At 45.7% G+C, this 25,872-nt stretch overlaps 1 protein-coding gene across 5 annotated transcripts in view; it reads left to right on the top strand.

Moving 5' to 3' along the window:
• Positions 1-25,872, top strand: part of grin2ba (glutamate receptor, ionotropic, N-methyl D-aspartate 2B, genome duplicate a) — a 112,765-nt gene that overhangs the window by 40,777 nt on the left and 46,116 nt on the right. For all 5 annotated transcript variants that reach the window (XM_068719182.1, XM_068719179.1, XM_068719183.1 and 2 more), the window contains one exon: positions 25,717-25,860. In XM_068719182.1, coding sequence (XP_068575283.1) covers positions 25,717-25,860 — 144 coding nt within the window. The remainder of the gene's footprint in view (positions 1-25,716; positions 25,861-25,872) is intronic.

Genomic DNA, 25,872 nt, shown 5'->3' with positions numbered 1-25,872 from the left:
GGAGAGAAAATAAGGATAATGAAGGCAGGGAGGAGAGAGGGAGAGAAAGACCGAGAGGAGGATAGAAGGAGAATAAGTAAAGAAGAGAGAGAGAGAGAGAGAGAGAGAGAGAGAGAGAAGGGTTGTGGAAGAAGAAAGGCGCGAGCGAAGACCACAATGTGATCACTCAATTACTCACCAGTGCTGTGCCAAGCTGGCGCTCGTCAGAGCCACATGCTGTGACACACACACACACACACACACACACACACACACACACACACACACACACACAGCAGCCTATACATCAGACCAATATGTTCAGATGTGTTCCTGCTGACCTACAGTATAAAAATGATTCAACCTAGACACTCCGTGCTGAGTACAGACACTCGCACACAAAGACGCTTACATAAGCTCCACTGCTCCCTCCTGGTACGTGTTCACAGACACCCAAACACACACGTGAAAAAAATATATATATCGAAATGCACACAATCGCACGTCCATCCATTTAGGAGACTGTTTCCATCTGAACTGATTAGACGTTAACGCACAAGGTTTTTCCCCTGAGACGGACACCAGGTGTGAAAACAGGCCAGCGGTCCACCATCACCACCACTGACACCCTGTGTGTGCGCTACCACACATCATGGTCATCGAACAAGTACAAATACAGCTGTGCAGTAAATGTAGGCGAATCGTTGCAGTCAATAGATGGACGCTCGTGCGGAAATTTTTTTTTTTTCTTCATGCTTCTTAATGAAGACGCAGGAGCAAACCACTTTGTGTACTTCTTCTCTTTTTGTTTTGGAAGATTTCTTTTGAAATAATTTGTTCATACTTTATAGAAACAAATAAAAGTGCGCCTTTCGTCTCAAGCGTTTTTCTGTTTTTAGTGTTGCTGCAGCTCACAGACGAGATGATTTGAAACAGATCCCAGGAATATTCTGTTTGACGTCTTTTGAAAATCCAACGGCTCGTGTTTATAGATTCATCACCACAACAGAATTCCTGGGGTTGCGTTAAAAAGAAAAAGAAAAGAAAAAGGAAAACAAGAAACACAGAAAAGATCTTTTTGCTCAACCCCATTCTGTCTTGTTGTATCTCTCCCTCTCTATTTTTTTTTTTTTTTATCTCAACTGCTCTGGCGCTCTCCTCTCCCTCTCTCTTTCTCACGTCATGTGAGTTGAGGCCAGGCGAGCTCCTGTGATGAATGTAAATGCTGCCTCCTCCCCTCCCTTGTTCTCCTAAATTACAGCAAACACCACCTCCTCTTTAGTCTCCGCTCCGTCTGTCTGTCTGCATTTACCCACAACCCTGCAGTTCGTCCTCGCACGTCGACCAGCGGGCAATCTGCCCAGCCTTCAGCATCCATGCAAACACATTTAGCGATACAGTACACAGACGCGTGAGTCAGACACGACACATACACAATACCGCGAGACGAATAATACACCTCCGGCATGTATGATGCGTTCTCTGTGTGGACACTTTCAGTACAGTATGAAGGCGGGACTGCCAGCAGGGCCTGAACATATTCTCCCCATCCTTGCATTGGTCACTGTCGGACGCAGGCAGGATGTTATATTTATGCATTTGAATGTACAGATTATTTTTTTTTTTTTAGCACATTTCAAATCTTTGCAGGACTGAATTTGCAAATCTAAGTTACTGCACTGCAGAACTTATGGGGAAATAATTTGTCTGCAAAATGTTGTTTGAACCATTTAGAAGAGCATTTTGTGAAAAGTGTCTACACTTGTAAAACTATGTGGACAGTTCACTGAAGATGGGACAATTAAAAAGGACAAACTAGTCCCATGGATTAGCTTTTTCTGAATATGGAAGTAGAGCTGCCACCAATCCTCTCGGGTTCCCTCCACTAACAGAACAACATAGTGCTCCTTGTCATCCTAAACTAGTTCAACTGCAAAACCAGCAGAGGGAATGGAGCTTGACACACACGCACACACACACACGCACACACACACACACACACACACACACGCACGCACGCACACACACACACACACACACACACACACACACACACACACACACACACACACTGACGTAAACAGTACATGCAGGAGTTGACAACTTCCAGCATTCCATTCAGTGTTGTAAAACCAACCCAGAGAAAAGAAGCGCACGATGTTGTGCAGCGGGCAGCACACCGCTTAAATTCAATTCAGGAACCTTTGACATTTAACAATATCACATGCCCATTCAACACAATCAGTTACATTTATATCAATTCACACAAAGCAACTGAAATACTATTCAGCAGTTTTATTCTGGGCTCTTCAGGACAGTGATCCATATTGATGTATTGTTACACCCCGCTCGTCACCACAGTAGGCATGCGAGCACAGGACTGGCTAGCGGCCTGCAGTGTAATGCTAGCCCGGCACAGACGGCACCGAGGCCGCTTTCACAGCCTGGTATCATTTTACCATGCTAACATTAGCACTGAACACAAAGTATAGCTGAGGCTGATGGGAATGTCGTTGGCTTCGCATAAACCAAGACATTTTGACCTGATGATAAAGAGTTAGAGGATCACTTAAGTTACTACAATTAGTTCTGTGTGGAAGATGAATGTGTCCACAATTTCGGGACAGTCCCTCCACTAGTGAGTGTCAATGATGACATGTTTCTCTCAAAACCACAAATGCAAACCTCATGTTGGCGCTAGGGAACAAGTCACAGGATCACCAAGACATTAGGATCCAACCCGATGCACACCCTAAGTGTCTGTACCAAACTGAATGACAATCCATTGAATATTTGAGGAGCTATTTCAGCCTGGACCAAAGTGGTGGACTGGCTGACCCTGCCATCCCCTATAGCAATGCCATTAGCATGGTTAAAAAAAAATAAAAAAAAGAAGACGGTGCATTCATTTCAATTTAACACACTGTTATTGTTGGAATCTCAAAATACTAGAATACCTCATTAAACAGCTACACAGTTTCAGGAGGTCATAAAGTTCATCATCACCATTATTATCATGCCTCTGGGCATTTTATTACTTGTCATCCCATTATCTTTACCACCATTACCATGTTCTGTACCATCATCATCATCATTACCATACATATATTATCAATAAAAACAACCCCCACTGGGCATTTAGTGACGTGCATTAGTGCCTGTGTTTGTTCTCTGTCACATCGGGCTCTTGTTTGGTAGACTGGAGCTCTGGCCGGCCCAAACACTGATTTGCATTAGCAAAGTCAAATAGGCTTAATAGACTTTTATTGGCGTGAGGCGGCTGGGCGCTGAGGGGGGGGGGGGGGGGCTTTCAGACACTGCGATATGCTAATAAACAGAACGCTGTGTACCAGGACAACAACCTGCACAACAACAACAACAACAACAAAACAACTTCACACACATGCAGGCACCCAATCCCTAAGCCTGCATCAATAATCCATTTTCAATTTGTTTTACATATTGAACATAATTCTAATGGTAACGGGAAAGATGGCCTGTAAATCTATTCACCTGATCTACAAATCATTGTAATATTTGTGGTTTGCATCTTAGCGTACTGCCAAAGACAAACAGCCGATACTGTCGCAGCACAGTCTTTGTTTAGTTCCTCCGACTTACGCCAAGGTTATTTAGTGCGATAAGAATGTGGAAGTAATAGACCAGACCTGTGTTGTATTCTCCCCTTGTTCTGGATAAGGGCCAGATGATAGTAGCACCTACCTACAGCGTGCTGGGCATCACTTCACAGAAGCACATTCTGCAACACACTGAGCTGTTCATCTTAGTAAGTTTATGCACAAAGATAAGTGTCCAAAAAAACAAGAAGAAGAAGAAGAAGAGAGAACCAAATTTGTATCCGCTTGAACGATTATATCTCGCGCTGTGTTCAGCGTGATTAATGTGACCACACGGAACAAAATGCTCAATGTAATGTATCCCGTGTAGGGTGGACTGAATCAAATATACATCCAGAGAGATTAGCGAGAAACACAAAGTAAGTGAGGAGACGAGTCACATTTTGCCCTCAGAATAATTTGAGTTGTCCTTGGATTGCTGCAGTCCAACTCCCGGATTGTGTGAGCAGTCCAAGAAGACGATTGTAGTTCTTTGATAAATTAGGAATGAATTCATTAATTAAGAAGGTTGGCACAATTGGCCAAGAATGACGTTCAGATATTCGTTCTTAAAAAACAGATAAGTTCAACTTATTCAAATACTTATTATAATGTAGTACGGCATTTTTTCCACAGTTAAATCCAATTTTTCATCAAAATTCAAATATCAGTTATTTTACTATTTGGGATTCAGAATATTTGATGACAGTCCTAACATGCGTGAGGTCCCAAGATTAGGCAACATCATGAAAGAATGCGTGTTGTGTCTTGTGGTAGTGAGCAGCAGCCATAGAGCCTCTAACGTTGTCTGTTGTCTGACCATGCTGAGCAACCATTGGTCCAGATGACTCCCTCAAGTCATGTGACCGTGGTGTAGTTTATAGCCTACAGCGTTAGCTTTACTTCTAACCATTTACACTGAAGAAATCTAAAAAGCCGTGTTCATTTGTGTAGGTACTCCTGCTCACCATAACATGCGAGTATCACTAACTTATTTATCACTTATTTATTGCAATAATCCAAAATCTGATGGAAGAATCGCTTTCGTTTTTTTGTCAAGGGAACCAGTGTGATGCTTACTTCCTGGTTCACCTACAAAAAAAATGTCATCCCTGCAGCACGCCATTCAATGAACTTTAGGGGGACACATTTAAAAATCCCAAATGGGATAAATCTGATCCAATAATGCATATTACATACGTATAATATTGTATTTTATGGCATCTTTAAACATAAAAAAAATAAACCACACTTTTCTGAATGTAGATTGATGTCCATAAATGAACCTCCATTTGACTAAACGTCTTGTGGTCTCTGATTGTTAATTTGTCAAATTTGCATAAAGGTACAGCAAACCAGGTGTCAGCTCTGAGGCTGTTTTTACGGCTGTAATTTTGGAACGTTATTAGCGAAATCACGTCGCTTTGAAACTCGGAAATTAAAACGTTGACCGTCAGATGTCTTTTTAAGCTCGCACAGCTAATTAGCATGCACATTTTACTGATTGCATTTCAATTTGCTGTCATTCTTTTGTGTAGCTGTAGTTGCCTTTCTGTTTCTTCAGTTACTTCAAAGGTCTTTTTTTTTAATAAGGTGTTTCTGTCATGTTCACCTCCTGCAATGTTGAGATTTTTTTTTTAAACGCTAACGAACACCTCAATAGCATTTTAAAAATCACAATCGCTCGTTGCGCTTCTGCTCAACTTCCATGTTTCAGACTCAAACAAGAGGCGAGAAAGTTGCGGCAGCGTTTGATCCAGGGTCATTTAGGGGGACTCACGAGGCTTCGGGGCCGGCCGACTTCACCACTCGCCTATCTCTGGGCACAAGCGTCGCTTTTCTCTGTGTTGTGCCCTGCAGGAGTTTCTGTTATCAAGAAGACTATTCGTGCGTATCCGTTTTAGCGCCCCGGCACTATTTCCAAAATCATTTCTCCGACGTGTCTTCTTGCTGGACTTATAGGGGAGCGTGACCAGTGTCGACAGAACTGTTTGTGCAGATGATGGATGGGAGTCGTGCAACATGCAGTTCACCCAGAAACGCACCTTCAAACCCCCCCCCCCCCCCGACCTCACCCTTTAACACACACCGGTACCGGCAGCAGTGTGTAAACCTACCTTTTATAAACAGGGTTGCAACTGACACATATGAACACTTAGGTCTGTGTGAATAATATGAACGTGCCTCAGGAGCAATGCCGAGGGCTCTAGAGTGTGCTGCTTCCTATACTGGTATCAACATCAGAGGCCTGGTAACATTAGACCCGGTGCCGATGACCTCATCGTATCATTCCGAAAGTGTAACCTCCATCGTGAGCTTTGGTGGTGGGGGGTGTGTGGGGGGGGGCATGATTAAATGTACAGCGTAGCATGACTTACAGCCCGAGGATTTCATTTCAAAATGCTTCAGTAACCCGTAGTAACCCCTGATGGGGTTCGTTTTCATCTCATTACTCCAAAAGCCGTCTTTCTTCGCTCTCATGTTGGAAGGAAACCGTTTTCAAACATTAGTGTGTGTTTGATCCCTTTTGGCAATAAGGAGCAAAACAAATCACATTTCCTTTTTTTGAGGTGAAATTTTCGGCGACGTGCGGCAGGTTGTGAGCAAGCTCTGTTTGGCGGTTCGGTCCTGCAGTGGAAACTAGGTTATTGTCTCTGACGCCCTCGGGCAAAGCAGAGAGTGAGACACATGCCTGCCGCCTATAGTAATATCAACATGCTGTCTAGTATCGGGGGGGGGGGGGGGGGGGGGGCACATTCTAGCAGCTCATAGCGCAGCGTTGCACCGCGTACAGTGGATTATTCAATCTCTTCAAGACAGACTTGAGAGCTTCTGCGGTCTTCTGTGCCACGGCCCTATTTAGATGAGCTTTAATATGGCTTCCTGACTTGATTTGACATTAATTAATAATATGAACACCGGTTGTCTGCTCCTCTGTCCTGGTAGACCTATCAGGATGCTGTTGAGCATCACTCAGTGGTCTGCAGCTCTGAATAAAGAACCGCCTCCATGTCCATGAATACTAAAGAAAAGCATCCACTCAGCTTCTCTCTATCAAACGCGAATATTAGTCGGAAGGGACGCGTTACTTCTGCTGCTCTGACCTTCACGCTCCTCACTGTTGTCTGATTTACACATTTAATCTCTTCCTCTTGTGGATGGTTTTTTGTTGTTGACTTCCTTTTTGATAAGAGAACCGTCCCGAGTCCTTGAGTGTGAATGCGTGTGTGCGGTCAGCAATGCAGAATGCGTCTCAAAGTGTCAACGCTCCTCGGAGCCGCTGTGCCCCGCGGCGTGATGGGGGCCTCGGCGCTCGCCTCAAAGCGCGGAATGATTACATTTCGTATTATATATAGGCGCCGCGGCGGGATTGATCGCAGGTGTGAGACAGATTAGTATACGTCTGTATTAGTCTGAGTTGCTGTGTGGGCAGTGGGGAAGAATGTGTTGAGTTGAATGGGGGGGAATAGAGCGATGTGTGGGTGGGTGCATGTGTGTGTGTGGGTGCATGTGTGTGTGTGTGTGTGTGTGTGTGTGTGTGTGTGTGGCTTATCTTGAGTGCTTTTGTTACTGTAGTAGGACGTATAAATGCATGACTGTTGTGTTTCTGTGTGTGTGTGTGTGTGTGTGTGTGTGTGTTTCTGTGTGTGTTTCTGTGTGTGTGTGTGTGTGTGTGTGTGTGTGTGTGTGTTTCTGTGTGTGTGTGTGTGTGTGTGTGTGTGTGTGTGTGTGTGTGTGTGCGTGCGCGCTCCATACCAGCGGTGAGTGGCATTCTCTTTTTTGTTCCCCACTAATGGCATCCTTAGCAGGGCTGTTACGATGGAAACCACGTTGCCACGGTAACGCAGCCTGTCTCCATGAATTAGAAGTATTTCACTCCCTCTCTTAGCCTCTCTCAACCTCTCTCTCACTCTCCGTCACCCTCTCTCTCTCTCTCTCTTTCTCCTTATCGTCACCCTCTTCTGTCCTCTTTCCCCGTCCGTCTCTCTCTCTCCGTCTCTTCCTCTCTGTTTCTCTTCTCCACCTGCCTCCTCCTCTGAACCTGACAGGGCAGCAGCTGACGCCCGGAGAGAGGTGTGCAGGAACATGAAAAGAGCGAGGGACAGACTGACGAGGGAAAAAAGGGGAAGAGTGAAAAGAGGAGTGGAAGTGACATTTTTTTTTTTGCGAGGTGAAAACTCTCTCGTGAGCGTAAGGGACAAAACAGAGGGATGTGACGTAAATGTTTGGGGACGGGAAAGAGGAAAAGTGGGGCAACTGTTCATGTAACGGAGCACGAAGCAGCAGAGCAACGAAAAACACCAAATGGCCAGAAGTATGTGGAGTAAAAGAGTGTAATACCGACAGCATCAGGTGTCTGTTAGCTCACCCACTACAATCATGGAACACACGAGCATGGAGGGTTTTCTACCAGTCGCATTTCAGATCGAAACATCATTTTTTGGGTTCCAGCGGCTCTTGCCCTTTGTGTTGCTAGGCAACAACAAGCTAATCAGGAAGGGGTTTGCAGGGCTTATGTTGCGTTCACACCATATATACGTATCATATAGTTTATACACACACATTTATACACATTCATCCGATCACTACTAATGTGAGGTGTTTTAGAGCTCTGGGTGAACACCTACAGCTACAATCATTTTTTCCTGATTGAACAACGTCAGTGGTGACAGGAGGAGCATCTCAACGCCGATTGGCGCTATTCACTTTGCGTTATTTGCGACTTTATCTACGCGTATCCAGGAGTTTAGAAATCCTTGAGTTTTGAAATCAGGATAAAAAGTGACTTTTTTTTCTGATTGCTTTAAATTCTTGAACATAACTCCAAGGTTTTTCTCACCAAAATGAATTGTTTGTCCAACAAACAAGTTGAACGAATTTTCATAAAACATCTGCAAAACTGAAACAAGTTTTTTTATACATCTGTGTTTACTAACTAGCTCTTCTTCTTCCTTCCTTCTGCCTTTGCTGGCATGATGCCACGTCGGCTTCCGCCGGATCAGTGTGATAACGTGAAACCGGCAGCAGGGATGTGTAATGCGTCACCCGTTTGCTTGAGCATCTTCATGTGCATGCAGAATGCAAACTGAACTGGGACTCTTGCGGTAAAACATTACTCCGCTGCGCTACTTGCGGTCTCTCTTTTTTGGCATGAAGGGCCATGACAAACCAAACCATGCAGTGTGTAATGTCATGCTCAAGTTAAAGGAAGACGGACATTTAGAGAGCAGGGATAAAATATTCAAACGGGAAAAGGCTCGATTAGAACAGAGTGTGGAGATAGAGAGGGAATTAAAGCAGACAGAGACAGTTTGAGTCCTGTTCCACATATGGAGGGACTATAAAATAGGGTGAGAAAACAGAGAGAAAAAGGAGGGGAGAAATGGAGAGAGAGAGAGAGATTGATTATGTTCTCCTAAGTGCTTTCGGCGTTATTGGAACCGCACTGTCCTCCCAAACCAGGCAATTTGAATTAACATTGCAGGGAGAGTGATTGAGGGGGGCGGGGGGGATAAAAATGGAGATGCGGGACGAGGGAGAGATAGCAGGAAAGAGTGAGAGAAGGAGATGGAAGGAGGGCGAGAGCGCGAGGGGACGAAGGGGCGGGTTTGGCAGGAAGAGTGAGGGTCTGGAGGGAGGACAGAGAGAGAGAGAGAGAGCGAGAGAGAGAGAGAGAGAGAGAATAACTGGGTTCAAAAGTAGGACGCAGAGAGAGATGGCAAGAGACAAAGGGAAAAAGCGTGCAAGAGGGAAAGAGCATTCGGGGTTGAGAGGACTCGCCAAATTGAAAAAATCAACACGCTAAACTCCACTTTATACATTCCAGCTGGGTGCTGTGCATAATAATCCATTTGGAGGACAATAACTTTGCGAAATTTCACTTTAAATATTCATTCTAAATGCTGAATCGTCAGAACAAAAATCCATTTGGGGAATAGTAATAGTCCAATGAGGAACAGGAGGGGAAAGATAACAAGGGGGGAGTGAGAGTCAGGGCCGTAACTTGAAAGAGAATGGACAGATTAGAGGTTTGGATGAAGTTCAGATAAAAAAATAAAAAAATAAACGGGGGAACGCTGTCGGCTGTTACACCAGCAGAGACGGAGAGAAAGGACAGTTAAGGACATGCGAGTAAAGAAGGTTGAGCGTGGGAAAAGAGTGTGTGTGTGTGTGTGTGTGTGTGTGTGTGTGTGTGTGTGTGTGTGTGTGTGTGTGTGTGTGTGTGCTGGGCGTAACATACCAAGAGGAGAGAAAGAGGCTGATAGAAACTGAGGGATGCGAGTGATGCATGTGCAGGACAAGTGCAGATGGGAGGAAGGGAGACGGATGCGAAGCGACAAAGCTGGAGGAACAAAATGTGTGACGAGCGAAGGGGAAGAAAAAAAAAAAAAGCCATGCAAACTTAAACGAGGTTTGGCGCATTTGTCTGTTTTGTCTCCTGCCTTCACTTCCCGGTCCCTCTGGCATCCGACTCTTCCTCTCCTCTTTTGCTCTTTAACTCTCCCTTCGCCTCCTGATTGAAGAGGAGTGTGACCTCTGCCCTATTGACTGCACAGGCCAGACAAATAAAGCAAACATTAAGTCACGTTTTACGCTGGGCGCAGGGCGCATTACTCCGAGGAGGACGGGGCGGGCGGCCATGATGGAAAAGAAACGCCAATGATGGAGCACCTGCCTCTTTAGTCTAATGAGAATCCTGGGCAGGTAATAATTTAACATCGCGGAGAAGAGCGAGGCAGAGGTGGAGCCGGCGTGCTCTGCAACAGGACAGGGATTTTTCCACGCTATTTCAGATTAGAGGTTTTCTGTGGGAACGAGAATCCCATTTGTTTCTATATGATCCCTGTTTTGCCTTACTGCAAACCTTTGAAATTATTTTTTTTATGTCCCTCGAAGTATTTAAATCCTTTATAAGTAACAAACTTAAAACAACACACTTAATAAATAAAGTAAAAACACTTGTTGTGCAGTAACATGGCTTAGTGACATATTATCATAGCTTGATAGATATAACAGTATCAATGAGCTTGTATGTGGAACCTGTGTTTGTCCATCACGTCCCGGCTGCTTAGTTTCAGCTTTGTAAAAGCCTTAAATAGACATTTTTTTTGGGCCAGTTTGGACACAGATGTTTTGTCCTCTTTGAAGATGAGTTGTCTCGTGTTGCTCGGATATCAAAGCGCAAATGCTGCTAACGGGCGTTGAGCGTAATGTGACCTGACTTTGTAGCCGTGTTGGTAAAGTGTGATTATTTTAGTCTTGTTTTCAGATTTGTTTTTTTTCTTTCTCTACCCTGTTACATATTTTTAAATTCAGTATTTAAAAACAATCCTGGAAGTTTCCTTTGAAAAAGAGGAATTAGCATTTTAATATGAGAAAATGATTCGTTTTTCTTCTGTAACTTCTTAACACAATTTTTGTATTAATAGCATACATTTAGTGTGCGAGGACAAGTATGACTGACATGGAATCATTTTCTAATTAAGGCATTAATGAACCTATTTTATGACCCTATTAGCATAATGCAACCGATGATGTTTAATAAAACACTGAATATAATAGGCACGTGGATGTGGATTCCAGTCACTATGTCCTTTACAGACGACACGCAGTATTTGTGTACGTGTATGTACATGTATGTTAATACTATTACATCACCTCATTTGCTGGACTGAAGCCCAGCTTATACCTGCTCAGTAAATACTGTTGCTCCGCTCGCCCTCAGCCAGTGATTGTGCAAAACGCTACGGCTGCTTTCAGAGTTCATACACTGAAGGTGCTCTCGGAGGCACGGAAGCTCATCACGCACATTCGCCTGTATCACGCAGAGCACAGTGCACCACTGTACCTCCATTACCTGCCGAGGGATTTGTCAGGTGACTGTAGCCCGCCTGCCTCTCTCTCTGTGTGAGTCATGCTGTTGCTTGGGTTTATGTGACTTAGCTTGCATTTCAATTACATGTGTTGTCTCGGTAGTGTCCCGCTTTAGGTGAGGAACAACAGTTCTTTTCTTTTACTGTGAATACAATGTTTTCTTAATAAGATTGTGAAACAAACCCAGTGGCTAAGTCGCTAATGTGTGTGTGTGTGTGTGTGTGTGTGTGTGTGTGTGTGTGTGTGTGTGTGTGTGTATGTATTTATGCACCACAGTGATACCATCATGTTCTGGCAGATATTTTTAGCACCTTTTCAAAATGAATACATTTTAAGAATTCAGATTCTTTTGGATGGAGAAAGATACAATAGGAGAGACGGGATGAGGCAAACGGAAGAGGAGCGAGAGCGGTGAGAGTGAGATAACAATACACAGATGGTGTAGGGTAGAAAAACTTTGAAATGTCTCACCTTTCCCTCTTATCGCTGTCTGACATGCACACCGGATGATAAGTCAGTGTCTGCATGTCCAATAAATACATGCCATTACGCCCAAACGCTTTGCTATTCATAGGAATCGTGTGTGTGTGTGTGTGTGTGTGTGTGTGTGTGTGTGTGTGTGTGTGTGTGTGTGTGTGTGTGTGAGAGAGAGTCACCAGCACAGTTTCCAGATGCAGCATCCAACTTGTGCTCAGTGGCACAGTGTGCAGCCAGGGAGGGCGAGGAGAGAGAGAGAGAGAGAGAGCGGATGTGACTGCCAAAAGCCGGCTTCAGTTCCACAGCTGGTGTTTGTGTGTGTGTGTGTGTGTGTGTGTGTGTGTGTGTGTGTGTCTGAATGTACACAGGTGCAGCCTCGTGTGTATGTGCTCATGCTTCCAAAACGCGCACGTTTGAGAGCCGCCGCAGCGCTGAAAAACGGTGCATGTGCACCCATGCGTGTGTGCATGCGCACAGAGGCACAGCGAGGAGGAGGAGGAAGAAGAGCCTCCTCGGTGTGTATTCTGTGGCTGCCGTTACAACCAACTGTCAGGCAGCGGGGGGGGGGGGGGATACAGAGGGGGATGGGGGAGCAGGCTGATAAGGTGTGAAATCATAAACGATGCTTATGGATGTAGAAAACCATACATCGGAGGTGTTTATGCGTATGAAAGCACAGCCAAGGGGTTAATCGGCCAGCAAAGGGTTTATAGGCGGCTTCCCTTCGTTATGAACCCAGATGTGAATCAGAGAGGCGCTCGGATTGATTATTTTTAACCGTCATCACTCAGGATGATCAAACCCTCCTCATCTAAATGTTTGATCGAATGCCCCAAAAGTGGTGGTTGATAGTCTCACCCCCCCCCCCGACGCTTTATGTGCCTCTCCAGGCCCGGGTTCAAACATCACCAGCATATCTTTAGCTGCTCTCCTTCATTTCCAACTGTTCTCATAAATATAATTCAAAAAATACTTCTTGGCTGTGAACTCTGTGTAGCTTGATATCTACACCAAAGAGGAGCAGGAAAGAACTGAAGTCAGGTCAGGCTGAATATTTGTGGGGTTGTGTTTGGCTCGAAAACACAGAGTGGCATTTAAAAATATATATATATATTTTACAGTTTCAGGCTTTAGCTGAGTTTAGTTTTTCTCAAAAAATCTATACATATGAGCACATGTGTCTTTATTAAAGACAGTGGAGAGGTGAGTTAGTGACCAAAGTCCCCATACAGACCAGCGGGGGGGTGGTTAGACGTCTTAAGATCCATAATCGAGAGAGTTTTTACATAAGTGCACAGCTGGACAGCAGCAAATGCAAAAATGTGTCAGTTGTCTACTGGCAAGTATACAATCCAACATACATGGAGAATGAGGTTTCCAATAACACAATAAAGGAATATTCTGTGAATATTATTTTGGCTTTAAATGAAGCAGATTTTTCAAGGAAACTCAGTAATTTAACATCAAATGATTGTCTTGGTCCTTATTTTATCTGCTAAAACACCAAATAGCATTTTTCCATTGTTGAGTCTTTCAAGGGCATCAATAAAAAATTGCAGAATCGTAATAAAGTGGCATCAAATGACCTTAAGGAATGTAAAGAATTAAGTACAACATGTGAATCCAGAAGTAGCTAATTACTTTGTAGTGTAATAAAGAGGCATAAAATGGAAATACCCAAGTAAAGTCAAAATCTCCTCTCCACTACGCTTATTATACGAGAGAAAAAAAAGCATGAATCTCAGCAGCAGTTTTTCAGCCGGTCTTTCCTGTGTCCTACCGTTCCCCTCCCCCTTTTCTCCTCACCCTCGGTTCAGAGGTGAGCTTTGCTGGCATGACATTTGGACGTTGCTGCCAAAGCCATTCCGCTGTTGGATCGGTGCGTGCCACCACAGAGCAGGCGCTCTCTGTATTTCCAAATCCGTCTCTCTCTCTTCCCTCACATTCATGTTCTCTAGTGCCTCTACGGTGTGACGTGGTCACCGTATCCTCCACCACTATTGACTCAGCACACGCTAAACCCGCTTCTCTCCGCTCCCCCTGTTATCTTGGCCGCGCTCCTTCTCTTCATTTTCATCTGGTTCTTTGTAAATGCCGTGTCCAGCCGTGTGAAATCTGTTAATCGATCGTGACACTGATTGTGGGCCGCTGTTGTAGGGTGACTGTGGCGACAGAGAGAGAGAGAGAGAGAGAAAGAGAGAGAGAGAGAGAAAGGCCACGGGGATAGAGAGAGAGAGAGAGAGAGAGAGTGGATTGGTGTGAGATGTAGTGCACGTGAGTGAGAGTGTGCACGTGCAGAAGGGGAGGTGGAGATGAAAGAGAGAGGGAGCATGTGGATGAGAGACAGGAAGAGAATAATGGATGGGTGGAGAGTGTGTGTGTGTGTGTGTGTGTGTGTGTGTGTGCGCAGAGGTGGCAGGTTGAATGAAATATTCCTAATTGCCACGCTGAAGGTTGCCGGTAGCTGGTTTAATGGCTTGATGACTCTAATGGGCCATTGTGTGCCATTTAGATATTGTTGTGGTTAAAAGGCTTTGGCAGCCTCAGAGGACGCCTGTCAGGGCAGCACGCAGAGGGAGAGGGAAGACGGGACACAAGTGTGGCTTAGTGTGTGTGTGTGTGTGTGTGTGTGTGTGTGTGTGTGTGTGTGTGTGTGTGTGTGTGTGTGTGTGTGTGTGTGTGTGTGTGTGAGAGACGGAGAGAAGGAGCGAAGAGACAAAAGTAGTAGATGTGAGATGAAGAAAGAACAGTTATATAAAAAATAGTATTCTTGCTTTAAGGGGTTTTCCATTCACAATTTCTATCCACAGGTGGATGCACAGCAGTTCACTTAAATACAGCTCATAGACATGCTGAAGGACTGTGTCAAGACAGAAGATGTTTTAAAAAAAAATCAATCTGAAGTTCAAATAATTTGACACTCACAATATTCATTTGGGGGAAAAAAAACTGACATAGAGTCATATTTTAGAGCACGTCACGGCATGAACCAGCAGAGCAACTGTATCTCATCACCGTGTGTCGTGTCGTGTGTAAAGTGTAGTCCTTTTATTGTTGACCTTTTGTGAGCTTTTTGTTACAATGTCTTCGGCTTTCAGTCCACGGTTACCGTGGTAACAGCCAGTGCGGTTTACTACTCCTCGAGCAGCAACGTTGTCAGCAGAGGAGCGGCGTGTCCGTTTATGGTGCAGCCAAACAAACTCACGGTGTTTTGACACAGCGGCCCGCACACAAAGGCTCAAATCGTGATCTGATTTCATGAGTTATTTCCTTCAGCAGATCTGCTTCGTTGTCGTCGCTGCTTGGCAATAAAAGCCGCGCCTGGTTTTGCCAGTTGAACGCAGTGTGAACCAGCAGCAGCAGGAAATGTTTGCTTTGCATTAGCAGTAAGTAATTACAGCTGTGATCCGGCGTTAGGAGAGACAACAGTGAAGAGTGAGGCTGATAGAACGGCACAGAGTAAAAGTACAGGCTGCATGGCTTCCTGGGAATCCATTGTATGCGCGGCAATGGCGGACTCCGCCACTAACAATGAAGACTACCACAGTGAACGGAATGTAAACGCATTGAATGCATTGTTTCCCATTCAGTGATTTATTTGTGTTTGGTGGAGGTAAATTCCCAAATGACTTGATTTGATCATGATGTGTTCAAATGTAATCTTTCAAAATGTATTTTTTAGCAAGAAACTTCAGTAAATACAGTTGTTTGAAGATGTTTTCACCGCAAAATAAAATAAACAATAGAGAGGGTCTTATGACCCGTTTAACTTCCTAAAAACACCAGTATGTAATCGATTAAGGAGTTCATGTTGAAGTACATGGGATTTATTCTTTTACTTTGTTTTTTTTACCTTGGTATCGAGCATTGTGGAATTTCACTGGTATTCGTATTGATTGCTAAATTTCTGGTCGACCGCCACAAATCAGAGCAACCGCAGAGGAAGCGAATGAATCCTGGGATTATGAATGAGACACTCTGAAGCATTCACAAGTCCAGCGGCAAGTGTTGAGTCCATCTGGCCTGAAGCTAAACAACATCTCACATCTCTGGTACACGCAACTCTGGCTCTCTGCTCTCTTTTTTCTTTTTAAGCTTCACTGACTCCACTTTCTTTTAATGAGGACACACACACACACACACACACACACACACACACACACACACACACACACACACACACACACACACACACACACACACACACACAGGTGTATGCGCACAGACACAGGTAAACCACAAGTGCACACTGAGAAAAGGATGTGATGGTGACAAACGGGGGAAGCGTCTCTACACGTTGGCATTGTCGGAGACTGTGAAGAGGAGGGAGGGCGGAGGAAAGGAGGCTTTTAAGTGCTTGTGCACGGCTTTACGCGTCAAAAAAAAAAAAGAGGGTTAGTTAGTCAGGGAGAGAAGACTGGAACGAGCGAGGTGGGAGAAGAGGAGCATACAGATTGGCTTATTGTCTTAGCCCGTCTTCTAACATGTTCTGTTGTGGAGACAACCCCCCCCCCATTCGTCACGCCAATAAAGCAGATTTAAATTTGAATTTTCATCCCAGTGAATGAAAGGAGACGGACCGGGGTGGTCTGTTGTGAATCGGAAAATGAGAGAGGACCGGGGAGATCGTGAGAGAAGCGGTACACGTGCCTCCTAATAGTTTCTCCCTTTCATCATTCCGGTTACACTGAACATTTGTTCCATCTGTCTGTCGAGCGGCGGCGTCGACCTCTGCACCCCTGCTTCTTGAGATGTTGGAGAGGCGTCCTCAGCAGTTGTTAAGTCACTGCGGATGAGAGTGCCGGCTAAATGCCCGAAATGTAAAAAAAAGAGGATTTGGGGGGGGGGGGGGGGGGGATGCAGTGGAGATAAAAGCGGAGGGAGATAGAGAGGGCAGTCTTTGCTTTGGGAGGGATGGGATTGGAGAGGAGGAGGAGGAGGAGGAGGAGGAGGGGGAGGAGGGGGAGCGGAGATGGAGAGGGTGGTCTCGCCGCTGACAGTGACTGAGAGCGAGCCTTTATTGTGTTGCCAGGAAAAGAACACAGAAGCACATATCAACTGTGCTCACTCTATTTCCCTTTGCTCTCCACTCGCCTCTCGACCCCCTCCTCCTCCCTCTCCTCCTCCTCCTCACTCTGTCTCTTTCCTCTGAAGATCGGGCGGTTGCATGTTTCACTCGCTCCTCTAGGCTGAAGACAGTTGTAAGGGTAAGTGTTGACCTCTGCCCTCGCTTTATTGCGCGTGCCAATGTGTCTTAGATAAACTGTGAAATTGGAGGTGAGGCGAGGTGAAGAATCCCCATTGTGGATTCACGTGAGATGAGCTGATGTGTTTGAGAGAGAGACAGAGAGAGAGACAGAGAGGGAGAGAGGGAGAGAGAGAGAGAGGGGGGGAGAGAGAGAGAGGGAGAGAGAGAGAGAGAGAGAGAGAGACAGAGAGAGAGAGAGAATTCAGCTTTCATAGTGTGAAGTGGCGAGAAACAGCCCCCAGCATGATGATGGCTCTGGGCCTACGCCTGACAGCACGGACCAGGTGCACCCTGGGACGCATGATAGATAGGAGAAAAGGAGGAAGGAAGGGAGAGAGGGAGGGAAGGAGGAAGAGCGCAACAGGAGGAGAGAACAGAGAGAGACCTCGGAGGAGAGGCTGAAACGAGATGGGAGGAAAAAGTTACAGATGTTGTCTAAGAACGGAGAGGCGGAAGGAGGGAAGGAGGCGAAGCGTGAGGGAGGACGGGGAGTGGAGGAGGGAGAGAGGGGGATAATAGAGGGAGAGTTGACGGCAGGCCAGAGTAGGAGATTGAAATCAGTGGATATGACAGGAGTGGAAGAGATAGCAGAGACAGCCAGAGAGAGTGGAGGGGGGGGAATAAACGGATTAATAACATCCTTTATCTGGACCTTACTGTCCCCCTCTCCCTTGCTCTCTCCCCCGCCACTTCTCTCTGTCCCCCCCTCCCCCTCCTTCTCAACTCGCCGTCACCTTTCCCCTAATCCCCTCCGCTCGGAGCAAGGGACGAGGAAGAAAGAGGTCTGACTACAGAAGCGTGCTCACCTCCCCGACTCCCTAAACCACTTTACAGCCGCCCTGGGACACTCTGCGGTCCTCCTGAACCGCAGCGTCTTCACCGTCGCCACTTTCACTCTCGACCGCACGACTTCCTCTTTCACTGAGCAACATTTTGAAACTGTGAGAGTTTGCCTCGTTGAAACTTCGGGGTCATGAAGGTTAAATCCGTACATCTGTGTCCTGCATTAGTAACCGTGGGGCTCCCTCCTTTTGAGAGAAAATCTCTCAAATCTCTGCTTTGATCGTTGCGGTTTGGCTGTGGAGGAGTGTTCGGACATTATTTCAAACAGGTTTTAACGCCAGATGTTTGAGAGTGCTCTACTTAACATAAACCTTTTCTACACCTGTTGCTTCATTCTGTCATCAAAGATTCAATTAAGATTCCAATAGATGCAGCTACTAAAGCCAACGTCCCAACCTCATAATATCTAAATTGCAGCCTTAAAGCCTAACCCTGCGTCTAGAAAGCACCACTAAACCGCTAAAAACCCATCATGGTTTGGTTCTGTATTTTCTAATACAACTAACCAATTTGGAGATTGGTGATGGCATGCATGCAACAATGCATTTTGGTTATTTTGCTAACAAACCCTCCCTCCATTCTCCAACTGACAAGAGCCCTGTAAGTGTATGAAATGAGCGCTTGATGGTTATCTACACCATATCGTGCCTAACTTGTAAAGCTACAGAAGTAGCAAACATTGTTCTTGTATTGTAGCGTAGAGCTGGTAAATCCTAGTGTTATGAGTGTGATGCTGTAAAATATAAGAACAGGCCGTTTATCTAATTCTAACATAATCCTGTTTAGCTGCTTATCTCATTCTTGGATAAGCAAGACAGATGTTTTGTTCGTATCTTCAGCATTAGGAAAAATGCTTTCAGGATGAGGACTAACAAATGTGTTTGGCTGGGTATCGTTTTAAAAATAAAAAGCAGTATTTACCAGTACTAACACCATTACCCTTACAGTGGCACAGATACTGATAGTACTTATTTTGATACTTTTAGCCCACATAGTAACCATTTATCTTACCCGAAGGAATCGAAGATCGATGCGCGTCCTCCTGAGGAGAACACGATCAATCAATCAATCAATCAGACTTTATTTGTTTATCACTTTTCATACAAATAACACCCAAAACAACACAGGAAGTTAGCATTTAGCATTAAATATCATCAATTTACAGTGAGGAAGCACTAGAGGTAGGATTTGAAATAAGTCGAGCTCAGATGAGGCGCTTTATCCTTTTACTCGACATCTGTTTTTTCCTTAAATAATCCATTCAAATTGTATTTATTTATTTGTGTTGGACTTTGGTGGCATCTCTGTATTCTTTGACTGGAAAAGTTTTGATACTTCTATCATGAGCAGAAACAAGAAAAGAAAAAGAAAACTGAGACATGTCATAAGATGTCATCAGCTGATGAAATGCTTGGTTACTTCTGTAAGGAGAAGAGAGTCCTTGTGGCCGAATGGCTGAGGCACGTCATCAGAGTGAAGGCAGAACGCCAAAAAAAAAATCTTTATAAAGAAGAAAAAACAAACATTTGCAGCTCAAATTAGAGCAGATAATCACATTTTAATCCATTACTTACACTAGTTTTTTAAAAAAGGCCAAAAGAAAACAGGCACCATCCTCGTACACTTTAAAACCTGAGCATATCCACAGAGTCCTCTGGCTGCTTAGCCAGTCTATGTCACTGCGTATCTACAACGTCCTACATAAATGTAGTCACTCTATTTCCACCTCATTATTTATCACTTACCCTCAGCCGCGCATTTCCAGAGACTAAAAACACAGATCTAAAAAAGCCAGACCACGTCCGTACGTGTCGCAGGCTCACCCTTTCCCTCCGGCCGCCTTATTTAGTCTCCTTAGCCTAACTCCACGAGACACACTCCCAGACACACACACACACACACACACACACACACACACACACACACTCGGAGAAAGAACTATTACCGTTCTACAAGGACCGGGGGACAAACAAGAGCAGCAGCAGGGAAAGCATCAGACTGCAGAGGCCCCTCGGTGGGTCGGCTGCTAAACTTAGAGCAGAAATGGGCCAGAGAGAAACGATCTGTGCATTCCCCTGTCTGCGCCCGTGTGTGTGTGTGTGTGTGTGTGTGTGTGTGTGTGTGTGTGTGTGTGTTAAGTGGTATTAACTTTCATTCAGACACTGTCTGATTTTGTCAAGAAACAAAACATCCTCTCCCATTTTAGTTTGTCACTTCCAGTCTCTCTTTTGGCTATTTTAGTTTCTTTCTCTTCATCCTCTGAAGCCCTTGAGAGGGTACGGTGGCTGAGACAGGACATCCACGCTGCAATCACAATCACGTCGAGGCAAAAACATTCTGTCAAATACTCTAATGATGCTTTTTTTTTTTTTTTTTTTTTCGTAAATGAAGGCTCAAAAAGTACTTAAAATAAGGTCACTGTTAATTAGATGATGGTCTGACAAATGTGCAAGCTAATTAAGCTCGCGTGTGTTTGATTAAAGATAAGTAGGCTTCCGTGATAAGAAATGTGATGATGAGGCACGAGGAGAGCGAAAGTAGAGGGGAAGGAGGGACGCGGGGAGCGAGGGGAGGTTTAATTGAGGTAGAGATGATAAGTGTGTGACGCGTGTGTGTGTGTGTGTGTGTGTGTGTGTGTGTGTGTGTGTGTGTGTGTGTGTGTGTGTGTGTGTGTGTGTGTGTGTGTGTGTGTGAAGCGAGCGAGCGACAGAGAGGAATGACGGGCTTGTCATCAATATGTAATTTCAGTGCGCGATGGCGGCACACAGGCTTTATCTGGAATGAACGCTCGCTTGAGCTGTGTGTGTGTGTGTGTGTGTTTGTGTGTGTGTGTGTGTGTGTGTGTGTGTGTGTGTGTGTGTGTGTGTGTGTGGCTGGGCTGAGTATATATCTCCTGCCCACTGTCTTTTAAATTCACGATATTCTAGCGAAGGCCAGCTGTTCCCTCCTTTCCTCCTGCCTCACCTCCCACTCCAGCTCTCTTTTATTCATCCCTCTCTCTCTCTCTCTCTCTCTCTCTCTCTCTCTCTCTCCCCCTCTCTCCCCCTCTCTTTCTCTTGCTTCTCTCTACATCAGGCAGTGAGTGCAGCAGCAGTCAATAGCACCCCCCCCCCACACCGTTCAAGTTCAAAGGAGCCTTTATAGGCAGGATAGAAATATGCATTGCCAAAAACCTCCCAGCAACAGACACTATCATCTCTCTCTCTGGGTTGCTCTACCTTTCCATCTCAGTCTTCGTCTCTCCTCCGCTCACGCTGTCTCTGTCTGTCTTTGCCTCGTCGCTACTTCCTCTCAAAGAAGGAATACCTATATGGTTTAATAAAAATGCCTTGAAATCAATGTTGTTGCTAAGGGAATGTCAACCTGTGACTTTTTTTTATGGGCCAATTAGGAAGTATTCCACAGTAATCCACATGATCTGTGGGAGTTCTTGTAAGTTATGGCGGAGTTTCGGCCTCTGTAATCACACAGCATGGAAGGTGTAATCCACACAGATCCATAATCATCTCAAAATAGCACAAGAAGTTGAAGATTTGCCTCTTTCTTTTTTTATAACGTATTATACCACTTAAAACCTAACTGAACCTGCCTGCGTGAATGATTTAAAAAAAATAGAGATCCACTTCCACAGTCTTACTCGATCCAAATAGACCCAACGACAGTTAAACCCGATCCAAAATGCACTTGACCCAAACAACACCGACAGCAGCATGATGTCATGATAATGTATTAACAAGCAGCCATTGGATCGAAAAGAGCAGCAATTTAATAATAATAATAATAATAATAATGTCTTAACTATTGTAAAGACATAGAAACTAATTCCAAAGATAATCCATAGAGCCACGACTTCCTCTTGTTTGCACTCCGATCAGCAACTAGAGATGTGAGAATGGAGTTGGAGTTGAGAGAGGAAACGGAAACACTTCCGATACTAAAATCCTGTCTCGGTGCATTCTGCTTTTATATGCAGATATTTGCTTGTAGAGATTAGTTTTTGGGTGGACCCATGAGGGCCTTTTGGTGTTTAGGCATCTACAAAACCCATAGAACACACATTCTAGTGTCGTGTTTCCTGTGACCACATTCGGAATGTATTCAAACGCAGTCTGTGAGACGGAGACTCCGTTTGTTTGCTCGATGTGATCAGTGTACAACACACTTTGCAGTTTAGCAGAGTGAGTCGTGTTGTTTTATCGTGCTGTTACGTGTGTGTGTGTGTGTGTGTGTGTGTGTGTGTGTGTGTGTGTGTCATGTGTGTATGATTGCTTGTGTGTCTCCAAAGTGACGCGCCAGAATTAGTCTCTGATTGCGGTCGTGATTTGTCATTTTGTATCCTGTATGGTGTGTTTGAGTGCACCCTTCTATTCGAGGGTGGCTTTTAAATGCAGCTGAGTGTGTGTGTGTGTGTGTGTGTGTGTGTGTGTGTGTGTGTGTGTGTGTGCGTGTGGGTGCCTGTGTGTCTGCATACAATTGTGTGTGTATGTGAGGATGTCGTCAGAGTCTATTTAAAGCCATTCAGGTTTGTGTGTGTGTGTGTGTGTGTGTGTGTATGTGTGTGCATATTCCAGAGCAAGATTGGAAGTGGGTCTCTTTCTTTTGCAGTCACTGATGTGCCCCTGTGTGTGTAATTGAAATACCTGAGTTATTGACTCTCTCTCCCCTCCAAGTCAAATAACTGCTCCAGGAGTGTGTGAGTGCACTCATTTGGAGGCTCTGGGGCAAACCAGAGCCCGTCAACCATGGAAAACACACACACCCACACAAAGAAACACACACACACACACACACACACACACACACACACACACACACACACACACACACACACACACACACGTAACAGAGAGCCCGACTGAGCCCAAACCTACACAAATATGGACACACAGGCGAAATTAGATGCACATACGCATTGATACAGACATATAAACTACACAAACTGGCAGACACACACATAGAAACGTCTCCATCCATCCCCACACACACACACACACACACACACACGCGCGCGCGCTTCCCCTGGAGGAAGGCACGCATGTGTCCCGTCGCTCCTCTTCCTCTCTCTGACAGCAGCGGTCCTCTGTGGTTGAACAACTCAGGCTTAGCCTCCTCCTGCCTAAATGGCTGGCTGACTGCCTGACACATACACACACACACACGCGCGCACACACACACACACACACACACACACACACACACACACACACACACACACACACACACACACACACACATCTGTTTCCCTGCCCCTTCACTGCTCACACCGCTCCACACACAGGATCACAGCCGTCTGCCAGCCCTCTCCATTCATCCTATTGTCACCACACTGTCCCCTCTGTCTCTGTCCCCCCCGCAGGCTCCAAATCTCGGCAACACCCTCGCTGCTTTTCTTTGTACATCTCTATCTTTTATTCTTGCTTGCTTAATTTCTTTCTCTCTCCCTTTAGTCTCTCTGTTTTTCTCTTATCTGCTCCCTCGTCTACGGTTTTTATCTCTCGCTGTATCTCTCCACCCCCCCCCCCCCCCCCCCCCCCCCGGTCTCTGCCGGTCATTCATTGTGCGGTGCGGCGTATTGTTGTGTGTGTACAGTAGCCAGCGCTGACGTCAGACCCGCGGATCCACAGAGAAGTGAGCGACGGGCCCAGCAGCGCCTTCGAAGCCTTGCTGGCCGGCTTCCTGGGCTCCGCTTACTGCCTCTGGGAATTTTAATACACTCTAATCGACCACCTTCGTGCCAACAGAGGTGATAATGTAGCCGGACCCTAATTATTGTTGCTGTAAATAAAGAGAGGTGTTTTGCAGGACTTCATTCTCACACAAGGTTTCTTATCATTCAGCCTCGCTCCCACCAGTGATTTTCTTTTTTTCTTTTTTTCTAACCACCATATCTCTCACCCTCCTCCTTTCCCTGCGTCTGGTCTTGCTCTCCTTTTAGCATGTATTCTTTTTCTCAAAGGCTAATGAAAACTCTGCAGACCTCTGGCGCTCTGAATGAGTGTGTTGGACAGTACATTAATACTGCTCTTAAGAAGAGAGAGAGGAAGCCAGAGGAAATGATGTGTGTGTGTGTGTGTGTGTGTGTGTGTGTGTGTGTGTGTGTGTGTGTGTGTGTGTGTGTGTGTGTGTGTGTGTGTGTGTGTGGAAGTGGGGGGGCTGTATAGAGGATAAAGGGTGGAGCGGGAGAGCGCGAATCTGGAAATTCAATTATAACTGTGCCCTGGCAGTAATTCCACTGCTGGAAACGGGACGGCAGAGCGGAGAGAAAGAGATGGATGGAGATGGGTGGAGGGCGGGAGTGAAAAGGAAAGCAGAGAAAGTTGAGTAGCAAAATGGACTCAAGCGAGCTGGAGAAGTGCGACGCCCGCGTGCGCGTCCCTATTTCAAGATTTTGAAAACGCAGCCTCCGCATTGTACTTGAATGTGCGCGCTTCACACTTCGCACGGGACGATAATGTTTTTTCAGCCTCGCGGATGCGGCGCGATATTCGCGAGAGCGTCCCGGGCCGAGCGTTTTTTTACCCCCCCCCCCTCCTTGCGCATCGTAGCTCACGACATTCCACCTCGACGGCGTTGGCCCTGATCTCATTAATGCAGAAACAAGGTAGCTGGATCAACCCGCGTGCACACCCCCTCGCCATGGGAGGGGTAGGTTAGCCTTTGATGTGGAGCGAAGCGCAGAGAGAGAGAGAGAGAGAGAGAGAGAGAGAGAGAGAGAGAGAGAGAGAGAGAGAGAGAGAGAGAGAGAGAGAGTCCTGAGGAGCCAGAGGGATTTCAGCTCCACCTGTCTCCACTCACATGCAGTCCACAATGGAAACGCACAACGAAATCGCTCTCATTCAAGTATCCGAGAACATAAACCCACCAGTGTGCATGCCGGAGTTTGGGCTCGCACAGGCACAGTAACAAGCTTGTGTCGCAGAACTGCAGAGTCTCGTCTAGTCTAGACTTTTCTCACCTCCTCCTCTCCTTCTGTCCAGCTCAATATTCCGTTTCGACACTGGTGGCAAAGCTCGGCTATCGGTCTGTGAGCGATGTTTATTGGCGTGTCTGTCTCCGACTGTACTGCTGTTTGGACCGCTGTACATTCTGTACCTCTCGTATTCAGCATTAGCCTTTCCATTGGGAAGGGACTTAGTTAGTGAATGTTTTATCTATGTGTGTGTGTGTGTGTGTGTGTGTGTGTGTGTGTGTGTGTGTGTGTGTGTGTGCAATCCCTCGTGTATACATCGTCCTAATATCCAGCGCCTCGCAGGTTACATTGAGAAGATTGCGTCGTTCCAACACGGCTTGTCATAAAACAAATTGATGAAAGTGATCAGTGAGGTTAAGGACGGTGGCTTTGAGTCCCCAGGACTTCGCTCCAGCTACCCACCCCCCCCCCCCCCCCCCCTCTGTGTGCAAACTCATTAAAAGAGTCATAAAGGCAACTAATGAAAATCATGACCGGTATCATTACAAGCCCACTGGTGTCCTCTCGCCTTTCTCCTCCGTGAGCGGGAGAATAAAAGGCAGCTAAATTAATGTTCCCACCAATAATGTTACAAAACCCAACCGCCGTCCTTTAAGTAGTGTCTGTTCTCCTCTGAGTGGAGAGCCAGCTAAATTAAAGTTCAGGCCAATATTATTACACAAACCACTCACGCCCTTCCGTTCCTCCTTGTCTCTTGTCATTTCCAGGATGACGACTCCATGTTCTTCCAGTTCGGCCCCTCCATCGAGCAGCAGGCCTCGGTCATGCTGAACATCATGGAGGAGTACGACTGGTACATCTTCTCCATCGTCACCACGTACTACCCGGGGTACCAGGACTTTGTCACCAAGGTAACGGGCACC

Source organism: Cebidichthys violaceus, unplaced genomic scaffold, assembly GCF_023349555.1.
Source record: "Cebidichthys violaceus isolate CVI_PGR_0920_01 unplaced genomic scaffold, fCebVio1.0.p SCAF_23, whole genome shotgun sequence".
In the NCBI taxonomy this organism is placed as follows: domain Eukaryota; kingdom Metazoa; phylum Chordata; class Actinopteri; order Perciformes; family Stichaeidae; genus Cebidichthys; species Cebidichthys violaceus.
The sequence above is the reverse complement of the archived record's forward strand: the minus strand, read 5'-3'. Positions and strand labels throughout refer to the sequence as shown.